This window comes from Chiloscyllium plagiosum, chromosome 24 (genome assembly GCF_004010195.1).
Source record: "Chiloscyllium plagiosum isolate BGI_BamShark_2017 chromosome 24, ASM401019v2, whole genome shotgun sequence".
Taxonomy (NCBI): domain Eukaryota; kingdom Metazoa; phylum Chordata; class Chondrichthyes; order Orectolobiformes; family Hemiscylliidae; genus Chiloscyllium; species Chiloscyllium plagiosum.
The window spans coordinates 851228-869043 of NC_057733.1; the positions used below are offsets into that span (position 1 = coordinate 851228).

At 42.8% G+C, this 17816-nt stretch overlaps 1 protein-coding gene across 1 annotated transcript in view; it reads left to right on the forward strand.

Moving 5' to 3' along the window:
• The window catches only part of pkd1b (polycystic kidney disease 1b), a 205610-nt gene that overhangs the window by 91169 nt on the left and 96625 nt on the right, over positions 1-17816 (forward strand). Inside the window, exons 19-21 of the mRNA XM_043715206.1 lie at positions 1875-2130; positions 3159-3354; positions 10949-11116. Of these exons, the coding sequence (XP_043571141.1) occupies positions 1875-2130; positions 3159-3354; positions 10949-11116 (620 nt within the window). The remainder of the gene's footprint in view (positions 1-1874; positions 2131-3158; positions 3355-10948; positions 11117-17816) is intronic.

Here is a 17816-nt window from a genome sequence, read left to right on the forward strand (position 1 = left end):
AGGTAGCTGTGGGAGTCGGTCGGTTTATAGTAAATGTCCGTGTTGATTCGGTCGCTCGAGATAGAAATGAGAGGTCTAGGAAGGGGAGGGAGGAGTCTGAGACGGTCCAGGTGAATTTGAGGTCGGGGTGGAAGGTGTTGGTAAAGTGGATGAACTGTTCAACCTCCTCGTGGGAGCACGAGGCAGCGCCGATACAGTCATCGATGTAGCGGAGGAAAAGGTGGGGGGTGGTGCCAGTGTAGCTGCGGAAGATGGACTGTTCCACATATCCTACGACGAGGCAGGCATAGCTGGGGCCCATGTGGGTGCCCATGTGATTGAGACAAGTTGAGTGTGTGGGCATGACAGTGTAGAGGTTATATGCTTTGTATGAAAAATAGAAAGGCAGAGTATTATTTAACTGGGGATATATTGGAAAATGTGAAATGCAAAAACATCTGTATGTCTTGTCAGTCAATGAAAGTAGACAGACAAGTGCAGCGAGCAGTTGTGAAGGCAAATGGTTTGTGGCCTTCATTGCAAGAGGATTTGAGTTCAGGAGTAGGGATGTCTTGCTGAAGTTATAAAGGATATTATAATACTGCACCTTGTTTATTGTGTGCAGTTTTGGTCTCTCTCCTTAATAGAGGAAAATGATTGTCAGAGAGGGAGTGCAGTGAAGGTTCACCAGGCTGATATCCGGGATGGCAGGACTGTCCTTTGAGGTGAGATGATTTTGACTGGACCTGTATTCACTGGTAGAATGAGAGAGGATCTGACTGAAATGTATTAAATTTTAACATAGCTGGCCAAAATAGATGCACGGAGGATGGTTACCCTGATTAAGGACTCTAGAAACAGATGATGTAGGAGGGGTAGGCCATTTTGGACTGAGATCAGGAAGCATTTCTTCAGGCAGAATGGTCAAACTGTGGAATTCTCTAATACAGAAGGCTGTGGAAGCCAAATCACTGAATATACTCAACAAAGAGGCAGATAATTTTTGAGATATTAAAGGCATTATGGGGTATGCAAAGAAAGAGTGAATGTAACGTTGAATTAGAAAATCAGCCATGTTGAATGGTAGAGCAGGCTTGAAGGGCTGATTGGCCTACACTGCTTCTGGTTTCTAAGGTTATATTAAGAAAGAATTAGTCAATTGGAATCGAGAAGCAAAGTCTCGAGAAGCAATTGGAGTCATACCTAGCATATAGGAAGATGGTGCTTTTGTTGGCAATTGATCATCTTATTCATGCAATATTACTGCAGGAATTCCTCAGGATAGTGTCCAGCAGTTTCATCAATGACCTTCCCTCCATCATAAGGTCAGAAGTGGAAATGTTCACCAATGATTGCAACTCCTCAGATAATGAAGTTGCATTTGAACAAGACCTGGACAGTATCCAAGCTCAGGCTGACAAATGACAAGTAACAATCGTGCCACACAAATTTCAGGCAGTGCCCATGTTCAGGAAGAAACAATCACCCCTTTATATTCAAAAGTGTTATCATCGCTAAATCCCCCTGCTGTCGACATCCTGGGGGATTACCATTGACTAGAAACTGTGTTGGAATTGCCACATAAATACAGTGGCTATAAGAGCAGGTCAGAGGGTCGGGATAATACAGTGAGTGACTGACCTCCTGATTCCCTAAAACCTGTCCAACATCTACAAGGCACAAGTCAGCAGTGTGATAGAGTACTCTCCATTTTCCTGGATGGGTGCAACTCCAACAATGCTCAAGAAGCTTGGCATCATTCAGGATAAAGCAGCCCATATGATTGGCATGCACTCATCAGAAAATCATCATTTCCTGGGGCTGATGTCTTTAGTTTTTCTGTCTCCTTGAGGGTGGGACCATTAAACTTACTCACTAACTCCTGGTTGTTGCAGGATGTATGACAGCACCACCGAGCAGTTGTTTGTCACCGTTTCCAACTGTTTCTCTTCTGCCCGAGTCGGCATCACAATCACCACCTATACCTCGCTGTGCCAGTACTTTGATTTCCAGAGTTTGCAGTGGAGGACAGAAGGCATTGTGCCCACACAGTGGACCAGGCTGGAGGAAGCTGTGTGCCTCACTCGGCATCTCACTGTCTTCGGGGCTAGCCTCTTTGTGTCTCCAAATGCGGTGGAGTTTCTTGCACCGGTATGTATATTCTCCATGCTATTGTTCTTGCACATTTCAACAAGGCTTTCTGTCGGAAATATTTTGCCAATTAAACCACGAAACATTCCTCCCATGATCTATCCTCCCTGCAAATCTCCCTATGACATAACCTCCTAATAACACACCTCTATTAAGCAAAGTCTGTCTAAAGGTGTGTCTCTAAGGAACAGACAATACTTTACAATAGATTGATATAGGACAAAGTGAGGACTACAGATGCTGGAGATCAGAGCTGAAAATGTGTTGCTGGAAAAGCACAGCAGGTCAGGCAGCATCCAAGGAGCAAGAGAATCGACATTTCGGGCATGAGCCCTTCTTCAGGGATGAGGAAAGTGTGCCAAGCAGGCTAAGATAAAAGGTAAGGAGGAGGGACTTGGGGGAGGGGCGTTGGAAATGCGATAGGTAGACTGATAGGTAGACAGAATAGACTGATATACCACAGTTTTACTGAAAGCTCCTGTTAATCTTCAGTTTCATAGCAATTGTCTACTTTAACTCCTATTGCTAACATTGTACACACTAACACTTCAAACATTAGGGACTTCATATCCAATGACGGTGATACTAGACCAGGATTTGTCACTGCTGTGTGAGCTGTACTGTTGCTGCAGTGCCCGATGGGAGCTAATTGGCAAGAATCTCCTCTTAAAATTGACATGGGTCACTTGTGACTGGAGTGCAACTGATGGCAGCCCAATGGGACTTTGTGGTGACTTTTTCAAATTTAATTCATGTATTGAACCCATAAAGATGGGGGCTTGGGATTTGGGGACACAAAGGATTATTTGAGGTTAGGGTTATGAGGTGGAGGGTGGTGGTAATGTTGCTGTCTTTGCCCATCAGGGTGTCATCTGCCTACTTTCTGCAGCAGCCAGTCCCAGGCTCGGTGTGCAATCTTTGAGAACCAGCTGGTTCAAGACAGTTGCCACAGGCAGCCCATAAAGTGGAGCTGTCAGGACTCTGTGGCTGTCTCCCAAGTTCTCACATGGACTGTTTGTGATTTGCAGGCAGACAGGCCAGTGCAGAACATGGTGGTGGCAATCAGCTGTATGTTGGTATTTGCTGTCTACGTAGTGATGGTACTCATTGCCCACAAGCTGGACTACATCGATATCAACCGTGTTGGCATTATCCCACTCTGTGGACAACACGGACACTATAAGTATGAAGTCATGGTGAAAACTGGCTGGTGCAGGAATGCAGGTAAGATATTTAATAACAGTATCAAGTCAAGCATCAGACAGAAACATGACACTGTGAAAATAAGAGTCACAGATGGATCTAAGATTTTGTCTTATAGATATCTTCCTCTCTTTCTCTCTCTCTCACTCTCTCTCTCTTTCTCTCTGTCTCCCACATGATGGTCAGGTGCAGAAACTCTGGCAAAACCATTCCAGGACAATGCAAGCAGATAGGTTCATAACAGATATATGTAGCAACTGCTGTAGTTAAAAACAGAAATAGGAGAGACCAATCCTTGAGAACTCGTACTATAGATTCATGGTCAAAGTGAATTTCAGAAGCTCTGTTGTAACTTGATTGTTGCTTGTCTTGTTATAACTGGGATGGGAGGACTGTGCTGATAAACAAGGCCCACCACTTCACCTTGAAATCCATGTTTTGATTTATTCACCAAAATGGCCAATTCCAATTCTTTGTGCTTTCATCCTGGATAAAAGAAACATTCACCTGACTTCTTTAATGAACTCCAAATAATGCATTTCTTCTTAACAAGATTTATTCTTAAATTAAGCAGCAACTGCTGATTAATTTCTAAACAATGGTCCAGAATTAAAATTCAGTCTCCTTAATTCCAAACATAGACACGCATACACAACACAAGAAATCTCTGTAGAGTTTTTGTTTTAACAAGTCAAAAGGAAACCAACAACTTCTGTGTGCTAAGCATCTGGAAGCAAAGGACAAAATCTCTTGATTGCTCGCACTGGTTTTCCTATCAATGAAACTTAATTTGGTGACAGCTGTGGATTGATTTTTACTAAATTATAGTTGGTTGGAACCAGAATTGGACATTTACAGTATACCCTTTCATCAGCAGACAGAAATGCCTGTGGTCCAGAAACCTCTACTGAACAACAGGATTTCAAGAGAATAGCCTTTAGCTTCAGGGATACCTCCTTTACTGACTCCTGGATCTGTAAAATAGAATTCTAAATCCAGACAGGGTTGTTAAACAACCATTAGCATAGGGGACAAAGTGAAGACTGTTGATGCTGGAGATCAGAGTTGAGAGTGTGGTTCTGGAAAAGCACAACAGCAGGTCAGGCAGAATCCGAGGAGCAGGAAAATTGATGTTTCGGGCATAAGCCCTTTATCAGGAATATGGACATTAGCATAGGGGACATTAGTCTTCCCCAAAAGCTGGTTTTTCTTCCCACAATTTAATGCAATAAACTGTTATCTCCTTGAAAGCTTTGATTAGCTGCTTCTTCAAAGCCACTTGATTTCCAGTGAAAACAACAGGTGGCTTCATTTCTGAAAAATCACATGGTAAAACCCATTTCTAACCAGCGAGTATCCAAATAGTTCAAACTGTTCCAGGCATATGTAGAATGGATTCCCAACAGTCTGCATATGTTTGTTTCCATAGTAACCTCACAGTTCCAGCAGATCACTTGGGAATTCATAATATTAAGATGAATTGGATGAGAGCAATGGGGGATATACTGAATCCAGGGTTGAGGGTGGGTTATGTGTGACTGAATTGTTTGGGAGAGGTTGATGACCATCTCCTTGTATTTAATATCTTAGTGATTCTCTCTGGGTGCTGATGAAAATGTTCCAGTTTCCTGTTAGGTGCTGATTATTAACATACAGTGAGCAGTGTCAGATAATCTGTATACCAGTAATCTCTGTCCCCATTAAAGGTGAAGCCTTAAAGGAGCTCTCTCAGCCCTCCCTCACCTCCACATGGAAGATTTAAGACCAATCTGAGAGTCCTGAGCTGAAGGTTTAAATTTCAGTGCTGCAGAGAAAGTAATGTGGGAGTCACGCATAACTGATCAGCTTTAGCACCACCAAATCACCATGACCTTTTTTATGCTTAAGTGTTAACCACTACTAGTAAAACACTCGTGCTGTCAATTACTGGATCTGCTTTATATATATTTTTATTCAAAGTTTGTGCGAAGATTTGTAGCTCGGGTGCTCGTTGTTGTGGTTCTGTTCGCCGAGCTGGAAGTTTTTGTTGCAAACATTTCATCCCCTGGCTAGGCGACATCATCAGTGCTTGGGAGCCTCCTGCGAAGCGCTTCTTTGATGTTTCCTCCGGTGTTTATAGTGGCCTGTCCCTAGCAGTGCAGAAAAGATTATCACTGCCATCTCGGACTGAGTCATGATGAGTTTTGTTGGTTGGAAAAAAGCTTTAACCCAGTTCATCTTCCTGCAGTACTTAGATCATTTTAAAATTTCACAGATATCATTTCATAAGTTGAACAATGTGATATTTCCATTATTAGTTCAAATATCTTCAAATTAAGTTTCATGGATGAGACATGAGTCCATCATAATGAAAACTCTGCATACCATTTCACCAATGAGAATAAATATCCTGTATATCAATACTATATGAATCGAGTGATACCATATTGTTGCCTTCAGAAAAGGACAAGATTGTATGAAAGCCTCATTTGGGCATTTAATATTCACTCTGGCAAACACATTACAATAAACTACCAACAATTTGATATAAGGCAATAATTCATTTGATAAATCACAAGTCAGGAAATAGCAGCTTTCGCCTCACAAATAGCCATCATGCATTCAGGCCTAAACAAGCACTGTTACAGGAGTTAGGATGTACAAGAAGCATGAAATCCATCAGTTAATAATTGATGCTTTTCAATCATCTTATAACATTTTGATGCTATCTGGTTTGAAGTGAGAAGCATTGCATTTGGGATTAAAAAACTTGCACGGACTGTAGTATTTAATTGTTACTTTCTCAGCGAGTGGAGAGAGACATAAGGGTGCACATTCACACATCTTGAAGGTGAAACGATAAGTTGATGAGGCAATTCACAAATCATGGGAGATACTTAACTTTAAATTAATTCAACTACATAGAGCTGCATCTAACCCAACATCAAAACACAATGTTTTAGCCTCAACCAATTTCTGAGCTCATGAATTCAACAACAGACTTACTAGGTGAAGGAATTTTTCCTAATCTGAGTCCCAAAGGAGTTACCTCTCATCTTTAAATTATGACCCCCTGATTCTGGACTCCCCTACCATCAGGAATATCCTTCCTACATTTAAGTTGTCTAGTCCTGTTAAAGTTTTCTATGTTTCTGAGATTCCCCCTCATTTGTCGACATTCTAGGAAATATAATCCTAACCAAATCAATCTCTCCTCATGCGTCAGTCCTGCCACCCCAGGAATCTATTTGTGAAACCTTCGCTGCACCCCCTGTGGTAAAAACATCCTTCCTCAATTAAGGAGACCTAAACTAGATACAATATTCCAAGTGTGGCCTCACTTATGCCCTTCATGACTGCAGTAAGGCATCCTTGTTGCTGTACTCAAAAGAGAGAAAATAGGAAGGAAAAGAGAAGTTTTTAGCAGGTACAAAAGGAGCAAATCAATTGAGGCTCTTGTGGAATGTGCAGGGGGAGTTTAAGAAAGCAATCAGACAAGGAAAGAGGGGAATAAGAAAACACTGGCAGGTAAAATTACATAGAATTGAAAGATATTCTAAGGGGAAGAGGATAACCAGAGAAAGAGCATGGCCCATAACGGATCAAGGAGACAATGTGTGTATGTGAAACTGGTGGACATTGGCAGAGTGTTAAACAAATGCATCACATTTGTTCTTCAGTCACAGGAGTATTTTGGCTCAGAATTTGAGGAGAGAGATAAGTTGAGCAGTTTGACATAGGAGTATTGGAATTTTGGTAGGTTTAAAAGTGGACAAATCCCAAGGTCCAGATGAGTTGGACCAACATAATCTCCCAACATAATCTCTGCATGCTTTTAAAGTTTGTGCGAAGATTTGTAGCTTGGGTGCTCGTTGTTGTGGTTCTGTTTGCCGTGCTGGAAGTTTTTGTTGCAAACGTTTCGTCCCCTGGTTAGGCGACATCATCAGTGCTTGGGAGCCTCCTGCGAAGCGCTTCTTTGGTGCTTCCTTCGGTGTTTATAGTGGTCTGTCCCTGCCGCTTCTGGTTGTCAGTTTCAGCTGTCCGCTGTTGTGGTTGGTATATTGGGTCCAGGTCGATGTGTTTGTTGATGAGTTTGTGGATGAATGCCATGCCTCTATGAATTCCCTGGCTGTTCTCTGTCTGGCTTGCCCTGTGATAGTAGTGTTGTCCCAGTCGAATTCACACACGCAGACAACAAGCAACATGAATTCGACTGGGACAACACTACTATCATAGGGCAAGCCAGACAGAGAACAGCCAGGGAATTCCTAGAGGCATGGCATTCATCCACAAACTCCATCAACAAACACATCGACCTGGACCCAATATACCAACCACTACAGTGGACAGCTGAAACTGACAACCGGAAGCGGCAGGGACAGACCACTATAAACACCGGAGGAAACATCAAAGAAGCGCTTCGCAGGAGGCTCCCAAGCACTGATGATGTCGCCTAGCCGGGGACAAAACGTTTGCAACAAAAACTTCCAGCTCGGCGAACAGAACCACACCATATATTTTTATACTTATCTCTGAAAGTGTTATTATGCACAGCCGAATGGCTTCCCTAACAGCACATCACTGACTTATTTTGTGTTTTTAAGCACAACGTTTGCAACAAAAACTTCCAGCTCGGCGAACAGAACCACACCATATATTTTTATACTTATCTCTGAAAGTGTTATTATGCACAGCCGAATGGCTTCCCTAACAGCACATCACTGACTTATTTTGTGTTTTTAAGCACCAACGACAACCAGTAAAACATCTATGCAGCCAATTGCTGGGTCTGCCTTGCATTTTTTTAAGTCATCCTGTCCAGGTGTGTTATGCACAGATGGGATTTGAACGTGGACCTTTTGATCTTGAGATAGGGACATTAGCACTGTACCACAGCAGTGTGTAATTTCTTTTTTTTTTGCTTATATGTGGAAATGTTCTTACAAAGCGTTCCCATCATCAAAACACTGATTTTTTTTGTTTTTAACTATTAACCGCCACCAGTGAATGACTCGTGTAGCTAATTAAACACTTACAGGCAAAGCCCATTAAATGCAAAGTAAATCATTAAAAGTGAGGGAGGCGGAGGGGAAGTGGGAAGGGGCTAACTCAAAATGGAGTTGGAGAAGAACTAAAGCATTGTCTCCCCCGTGGTGCCCACCTCTCTCGAATGGCATCAAAGGCATTGATGGATAATGTTTCTTCTTTTATTGTATAGCCCAGAAGTGTTATCACACACAACTGAGTGAATTTCCTACCATCAAAACCATAGTGACCTTTTTCTTGTGAAGTACTAACCACCACCAATGACCACCTGAGGGTCTGCTTTTTTTAAAAAAAACTTATTTTCTGATCAACCTGTTCAAAATTGTTATTACACACCTCTGAAACTGGTAGGAATGAACCTGGACCTCCCAGCTCAAAGGTAGAGATACTAATAGAATGTTACTTGATCCCATAGCGGGGTCTGCTTTATTCTTTTCCAATACTCCACAGTGCAATTACACACAATATGTGGCCTTCCCACAACAAAAACCACCTTGACTTTATTTTGTGATTTTCTTAACCACTATCCACCACCAGTAAAAATACCTGTGCAGCCAATTCAGTATTTATCAATGTCCATTGTGGGGGGCAATGCAAAACATCAAAAGTGAAGAGGTGTAGGGAGAGAAGGAGAGGCAGGGTCTGCTTTATATTTTCTAAGCAATCTATGCAGCGATGCTATCTCACAGCTCTGGAGCACGTGGAATTTGAACCCGTGCTTCCCAATCCAGGATCTAATTTATAATCTTTCTAAATTTTCAAAACTTTTACTAATGTTTCTAATAAACCTGTTGAGATGTTTTAGTACACACCTCAGGAGCAGGAGGTATTTGAACCCAGGCCTCTCAGTCGAGATAGTCTGCAATTTTTTTTAGAATCCCTACAGTGCAGAAAGACCATAAAACCATAAGACATAGAAGCAGAAATTAGGCCATTCAGTCCATCTGCTCCACCATTCAATCATGGCTGATAAGTTTCTCAACTCCATTCTCTCGCTTTATCCCAATAACCCTTGATCCCCTTGACAGTCAAGAAACTATCTATCTCAGTCTTAAATATACACAATGACCTGGCCTCCACAGCCTTCAGTGGCAATGAGTTCCATACATTCATCACTCTTTGGCTGAAGAGGTTTCTCCTTATCTCAATTCTAAAAGTTCTTCCCATTACTGTAAGGCTATGCCCTTGTGCCCTAGTGTCTCCTACCAATGGAAACATCTTCCCAACATCTACTCTGTCCAAACCATCTAGTATGCTGTATGCTTAAATCAGATAGCCCCCACCTCCACCACTCATCCTTCTAAACTCCATTGAGTATAGACCCAGAATCCTCAAACGTTCCTCATATGTTAAGCTTTTCATTCCGGGGACCGTTCTCGTGAACCTCCTCTGAACATACTCCAGGGCCAGTACATCTTTCCCAAAACTGCACACAATACTCCAAATATGGTCTGACTAGAGCCTTATTAAGCCCCAGAAGTACATTCCTGTTTTCATATTCAAGTCCTCTCAAAATAAATACCATCATTGCATTTGCCTTCTTAACTACTGACTCAACCTGCATGTTTACCTTGAGAGAATCCTGAACTGGAACTCCCAAGTCTCTTTGCACTGAAGAATTCTGAATTTTCTCCCCATTTCAATAATAGTCCATGCCTGTATTCTTCCTACCAAAGTGCATGACCTCACACTTTTCTACGTTGTACTCCATCTGCCATTTCTTTGCCCACTCTCCTAACTTGTCCAAATCTTTCTGCAGTCTCCCTGCTTCCTCAATGTCATCTGTCCCCCTACCTATCTTTGTATCATCTGCAAACTTAGCCAAGAATGCCCTCAGATCCTTCATCTAGATTGTTAACGTACAAAGTGAGAAGATGTGGTCCCAACACTGGGCCTTGCAGAACACCACTTGTCATCGGCTGCCATCCTGAGAAGGACACTTTTATCCCCACTCTCCGCTTTCTACCAGACAGCCAAGCTTTTATCCATGCTAGCACCTTGCTTCGAACACCATGGGCCCTTATTTTACTCAGTAGTCTCCTGTGCGGCACTTTGTCAAAAGCCTTCTGATAAGATACATTGGCTCTCCTTGGTCTTGCCTCCTCGTTATTTCCTGAAAGCGTTCCAGCAGATCTGTCAGACATGTCCTCCCTTTGATGAAACAATCCTGACTTTGCTGTATTTTTCCATACACTTCCAAGTATTCAGAAATCTCATTTGAACCATCAAGACTGCACCCGAAGAGCATCCCAATCAGGTCTCGACCTATCCCTGCATTTATCACCTCTCACACATCCCTGAACATTATGGACAATTTAGCTTGGTCAATCCACCTAATGCACACATCTGTGGACGTTGGGAGGAAACCGGCGCACCTGGTAAAACCTACACAGACACAGGGAGAACATGCAAACTCCATACAGCCAGTCGTTCAAGGGTGGAATCAAACCCTGGCACTGTGAGGCAGCAGGGTTAACCACTGAGTCACCGTGCTGCCCAAGCACAGAGCACACTGGAGTTAACCTCCGTGTCCTGGCAAATATTTGGTCATGAAGAGTGCTGTAACACTGCAAGTTGTTTCTTTCCTCAGGTACAACAGCCCATGTAGGCATCAGTCTGTATGGCTTGAACAAGAGTGGGTCCCGCCACTTGGACAAGGAAGGAGCATTCCAGAGAAACAGTCTGGACATTTTTCAGATTGAAACAGATGCCAACTTGGGTGAGATCTGGAAAATCAGAATCTGGCATGATAATACAGGTAGGTGCAGATAAGCAAATTGAAAAATTCTCTGGGTTAGCAGCAGCTGAAGCGATCACCCCCTGACCTACCAGCTGAATGCTAAATTTGCTTAGCTCTCCATTGACTTGTAACGTTTAACACATTATATTGCTTCATGAAGACTGACCACTATTTCACATTCAATAGATCATTACTGATAATCTTGTTAGCATCAGGCAGCGGATTGACCCAATTTTGCTCAGGGCATCCATTATTTGATTTAGTATTGAGTCACAGAAGAATGGTATAGATGGACATGGGATGCAGTAGTGCTTCTCGCCTGAGAATAGTTCTTTTTCACTGTTTAGTTTCAGAGTTTACAGCAAGGGAAAAGGCCCTACGATCCATCATGTGGTGATCATCAAGCACCTACCTACTCCAGTTCATTTTTCAACCACTGGATCTGTAGCGTTGCATTTCAACTGCACATCAAAATACTTTATAAAATTGGGTAGCTTTCAACTGTATTAATGGGTTCACACCTTAAAATTTGATCTTGCCTTTCTTTTTTCTCCTACTCATGAGAGTCATTCTGTATTTGTACCAATTTTCTATTTTTATTGCAGCTTTTAGTTTTGGTGTGTAAATGTCACTCATGTGATGAAGTATATACTCAATGCCATAACTTTAGGACGTAAACATTGTCAGGATTAGGTGGTACTGCCAGCTCAGTCCCAGTACATCAACACAAGCCATCTCTGATTAACTAAACCAGTGGCTCTCAAAGTAGTGTGGAGACTCTCAAATCTGGAGACCATTTGCAGACTTCATCAATTTTCCATGGTATCCATGAAATAATCTCTCTAGTGAAGAGAGAAAAATGCATGTGGGAAATAAGAAAGATGGAATGACACCAGTTCTATTCAGTATAAATTAACAGTGGTTACTATTTAAGTTAAGGAGAAAGTGCGGACTGCAGATGCTAGAGAGTCAGAGTCAAAATGTGTGGTGGTGGAAAAGCACAGCAGGTCAGGCAGCATCCAAGGAACAGGAACACTTTGGGCATAAGCCCTTCATCGGGAATGTGGAGGGGAAAGGGGGCTGAGAGATAAATCGAGGGTTGGGCTGGAATTGGGGAAAGGTAGGTGGGGTGACGATAGGTGGATGCAGGCTGGAGGTAATTGTGATTGATCGGTGGGTAGGGTGGAGGGGATAGATGAGAAGGAAGATGGATCGGTAGGACAGGTCAAGAGGGCAGCGCCGAGTTGGAGGGTTGGATCTGGGATGAAGTGGAGATTTGGAAATTGGGTGAAGTAAATTTGGAAACTAGACTGTTTAAACTAATTCAGGAGGAGGATGGAAACCTAAATTATAGTCCGAGTGTCCAGGAGATGGAGACTAAGGTCAGAAATAATGTTTCAAGATCGCAAGAGTGCACTGGCAAGCAAGAAAGTGGTTTGAAGTGTGTCTGCTTCAATGCCAGGAGCATTTGGAATAAGGTGGGTGAACTTGCAGCATGGGTTGGTACCTGGGACTTCAATGTTGTGGCCATTTCAAAGACATGAATAGAGCAGGGACAGAAATAGTTGTTGCAGGTTCCAGGATTTAGATGTTTCAGTAAGAACAGAGAAGATGGTAAAAGAGGCGGGGTGTGGCATTGTTAGTCAAGGACAGTATTATGGTGGCAGAAAGGATGTTTGAGGACTCATTTACTGAGGTATTTTGAGCTGAGGTTAGAAACAGGAAAGGAGAGGTTACCCTGTTAGGAGATTTCTATTGGCCTATGAATAGTTCCAGAGATGTAGAGGAAAGGATTGAAAAGATTATTTTGGATAAGAGCGAGGGTACCAGGGCAGTTGTTATGGGGGACTTTAACGAGCCAAATCTTGACCGGAAACACTATACTTGAGTACTTCAGATGGGTCAGTTTTTCTCCAATGTGTGCAGGAGGATTTCCTGACACAGTATTTAGATAGGTCAACAAGCAGTGAAGCCACATTGGATTTGGTAATGAACCAGGTGTCAGATTTGGAAGTAGGTGCGCACTTTGGTGATAGTGACCACAATTCGGTTATGTTTACTTTAGCAATGGAAAGGGAAAGGAAAGGGACTGCAGGGTAAGAGGTATAACTGGGGAAAAGGCAATTATGATGCGATTAGGCAAGATTTAGGATGCACTGAATGGGGAAGGAAACTGCAGGGAGTGGGCACAATTGGAATGTGGAGCTTATTCAAGGAACAGCTGCTGCGTGTCCTTGATAAGTATGTACCTGTCAGGCAGGGAGGAAGTGGTCAAGTGGGGGAGCTGTGGTTTAATAAGGAAGTTGAATCTCTTGTCAAGAGGAAGAGGAAGGCTTCTATTAGGATGAGATATGAAGGCTAAGTTTGGGCACCTGACAGTTATAAGCTAGTCAGAAAAGACCTAAAGAGAGAGCTAAGAAGAGCCAGGAGGGGACATGAGAAGGTATTGGCAGATAGGATCAAGGAAGACCCTAAGGCTTTGTGTGGGTATATCAGGAATAAAAGAATGATGAGACTAAGATTAGGGCCAATCAAGGAAGTAGTGGGAAATTGTGCATGCAGTCCGAGGAGATGGGGAAGCGCTAAATAAATATTTCTCATCAGTATTCACACTGGCAAAAAACAATATTGTCGAGGGGAATACTGTGATACAGGCTCCTAGACTAGATGGGATTGAGGTTCATAAGGAGGAGGTGTTAGCAATTCTAGAACGTGTGAAAATAGATAAGTCCCCTGGGCTGGGTGGGATTTATCCTAGGATTCTCTGGGAAGCCAGGGAAGAGATTGCAGAGCCTTTGGCTTTGATCTTTATGTCATCGTTGTCTACAGGAATTGTGCCAGTTGACTGGAGGATAGCAAATGTTGTTCCCTTGTCCAAGAAGGGGAGTAGAGACAACCTGGTAATTATAGACCAGTGAGCCTTCAGTTGTGGGTAAAGTGTAGAAAAGGTTATAAGAGATAGGATTTATAATCATCTAGCACAGAGTAAGCTGATTAGGGATAGTCAGCATGGTTTTGTGAAAGGTCAGTCGTGCCTCACAAACCTTATTGAGTTCTTTGAGGTGACCAAAAAGATAGATGAGGGTAAAGTAGTTAATGTGGTGTATATGGATTTCAGTAAAGCATTTGATAAGGTTCCCCACAATAGGCTTTTGCACAAAGCACGGAGGTATGGGATTGAGGGTGATTTAGTCGTTTTGATTAGAAATTGGCTAGCAGAAAGAAGACAGAGGGTGGTGGTTGATGGGAAATGTTCATACTGAAGATCAGTTACTAGTGGTGTACCACAAGGAACTGTTTTGGGTCCACTGTTGTTTGTCATTTTTATAAACGACCTGAATAAGGGCATAGAAGGATAGGTTAGTAAATTAGCGGATGACACTAAGGTAGAGTTGTGGATAAGTGATGAAGGATGTTGTAGGTAACAGAGGTGACGTACATAAGCTGCAGAGCTGGGCTAAGAGGTGGCAAATTGAGTTTAATATGGAAAAGTGTAAAGTGATTCACTTTGGAAGGAGCAACAAGAATGCAAATGAAAGATTCTCGGTGTCCATGAACATAGATCCCTGAAAGTTGCCACCCAGATGGATAGGATTGTTAAGAAGGCATACGATGTGTTAGCTTTTATTGGTAGATGGAAGTCTATAGTTTTGGAACCACTAGACCATGTTGCAGCTGTACAAAACTCTGTACTTGGAGTATTGTGTACAGTTTTGGTCACCGCATTATAGGAAGATGTGGAAGCTTTGGAAAAGGTGCAGAGGAGATTTACTAGGATGTTGCCTGGTATGGAGGGAAGGTCTTATGAGGAAAGGCTGAAGGACTTGAGGCTGTTTTCGTTAGAGAGAAGGAAGTTAAGAGGTTGTTTGAGACATATAAGATAATCAGAGGGTTAGATAGGGTGGACAGTGAGAGCCTTTTTCCTTGGATGGTGGTGGCTAACACGAGGGGACATAGCTTTAAATTGTGAGGTGATAGATGTAGGACAGATGTCAGAGATAGTTTCTTTACTCAGAGAGTAGTAGGGGCATGGAATGCCCTGCCTGCAACTGTCGTAGACTTGCCAACTTTAAGGGCATTTAAATGGTCATTGGATAAACATAAGGATAAAAATGGAATAGTGCAGCATAGATAGGCTTCAGATTGGTACCATCCGGTTGGCACAACATCGAGGGCCGAAGGGCCTGTACTGCACTGTAATGTTCTATGTTTTAATATTGATGCTGTGTAGTTGTAGGGTCCCAAGGCAGAAGATGAGGCATTCTTCCTCCATTTGGTGGGTGGCTTTAATTTGGAGGTGGAGGAGGCTCAGGATTTGCATGTCCTTGGGGGAGTGTGAGGGGGAGTTAAGTGGTTGGCCACAGGGCAGTGGGGTCAGTGCGTGTGGTCAGGAGATGTTCCCTGAATTGCTCTGCGCGTTGGCATTCTATCTCCCCGATGTAGAGGAGACCACATCAAGAGCGACGGATGCAGTAAATGAGGTGGGTGGATGTGCAGGAAAATCTCTGCCAGACTTGAAATGATCCTTTAGGACCTTGCACTGAGTTGAGGGGGTGGTGTCGGTGCAAATTTTATACCTCGTGCGGCGGCAGGGGAAGGTGCTGGTTGTAGAGGATGAGTTGGTGAGAGGCGTGGACCTAATGAGGGAGTCACAGAGGGAATAGTCTCTGCGTAATGCAGATAGGGGTGTGGAGGGAAATACATTTTTGTTGATGGGGACTGATTGTAGGTGGCAAAAATGATGGAGGATAATGCACTGTGTCTGGAGATTCATGGGGTGGAATGTGAGGACCGGGGTGGGGGGGGGGTCCTATGCATGCAGTTAGAGGGATGAGGTTCAAGGGCAAGTGGAGGGAATGTGATGGAGAGCATTGTTGATCACGTGGGAGGGGAGATTGCAGCATCAACATTGATTGTACCAGTTTCCTAATCTCCCCTTGCACCACCTCATCTGAGATCCAGCCCTCCAACCCACATTGCCGTTTTGACCTGTCCTACCTATACATCTTCCTTACCACCTATTCGCTCCACCCTCCCCACTGATCTATCACAATTACCTCCCACCTTGAAGGGCTTATGCCCAAAACGTCGACTCTCCTGCTCTTCAGATGCCTGACCTGCTGTGCTTTTCCATCACCACACTTTTAGTCTTCCTTGTAACTACAGACTGAGCAGAGGTGGGAGACCACCTGTTACACATGCACTTTCGGACTCTTGTGTTGAACAAATGTCACTGTAAATACATCTTGGCCTACTCAATATTACCAGCAATGCAGAGGTCAAACTTCTCTGTTAATTAAAACCAAACACCCAGAAAAGCTCACCCCACCTTGTAATCTGTTAAAAGTGTGAGGGAGTAAAAGAGAACTCCTAACTTGCACTATTTAAAGAAAAATAACAATTTATTTTCCTAATAGAACAGTAAACAAAACTGAACACTCTTTCCCCTAACTGGCCACAATCCTATTAACATGCTGTTCCAAATACACAATTATTAAACATTACATTAACTTAATCTCAATCCACATGGTCTCAGTCTTCTCCACTGTCTTCAGTCTTATATCTGCTGATCTCCCTCAGTCATCTTCTTTCTTTTTACTGTGAGTATATATTTATAGAAAAAAGGAACCTTTGATAGAGAGCATCTTCTAATTTAGAACATAGAACATAGAACAGTACAGCACAGAACAGGCCCTTCAGCCCACTATGTTGTGCCAACCAATTTCTTTGAGATCAAGATTTTAAATAGGCAGTTAGCTCTCTGGCTCGACTGCAGTTGGTCTGCTTTTTGTTGGAAGTTGCTCTCTGATCAAATTTAAAAATGCCCTTTTTTATACCTCCAACATCATTCCCTGTCATTTGGTCTGATGTTGTGAAAACAATAAATTCAAACTCAATTGGGTTTTAGTATCCTGGGCATAATTTAAACTAATTGGTTAAATTTGAATTGTTGTCAAAACAGCAACCAAGACTCAGATACATGTAGCAAATGGCTGTTAAATGGGTACCTATTTTGGATACTTAGCCTTTCCATTCAGGCAGCTGAATCTATGCTTTAAATTTGGGAGTATTTTCTGAATATTGAAGTGAACTTAAAGTGAAAATACATGCTTTCAACTTTGTAACACTTTTGATAATAATATCACCTAAGTTTGATCTTTATCATCATGGACAAGCTGTCAGTTTGACTAAGTTATGGGTTGCTCAGTGGTTAGCACTGATGCCTCAACGCCGGGGATCCGGGTTCGATTCCCGTCTCTAGCAACTGTCTGTGTAGAGTTTGCACATCCTCCCTGTGTCTGCGTGGGTTTCCTCCAGGTACTCTGGTTTCCACCCAAAATCCAAAGATATACAGGTTAGGTGAATTAGCCATGCTAAATTACCCATTGTGTTCAGGGATGTGTAGTGCATTAGTCAGGGGAAATGTAGATTAATAAGGTAAGGGATTGAGTCTGGGTGAGTTACTCTTTAGCGTGTCTTGTTGGGCCTATGGCCTGTTCCACATTGTAGGATTCTATGAAGTTTAATACTTGGTAGTGTGGATGAGCAGAGGGATCTTGTTGTCCATGTACACAGATCTCTGAAAGTTGCCACCCAGGTAAATAGTGCGGTGAAGAAGGCATATGGCGTACTGTCTTTTATTGGTAGAGGAATTGAGTTCCGGAGCCCTGAGGTCATGTTGCAGTTGTACAAGACTCTGGTGCGGCCGCATCTGGAG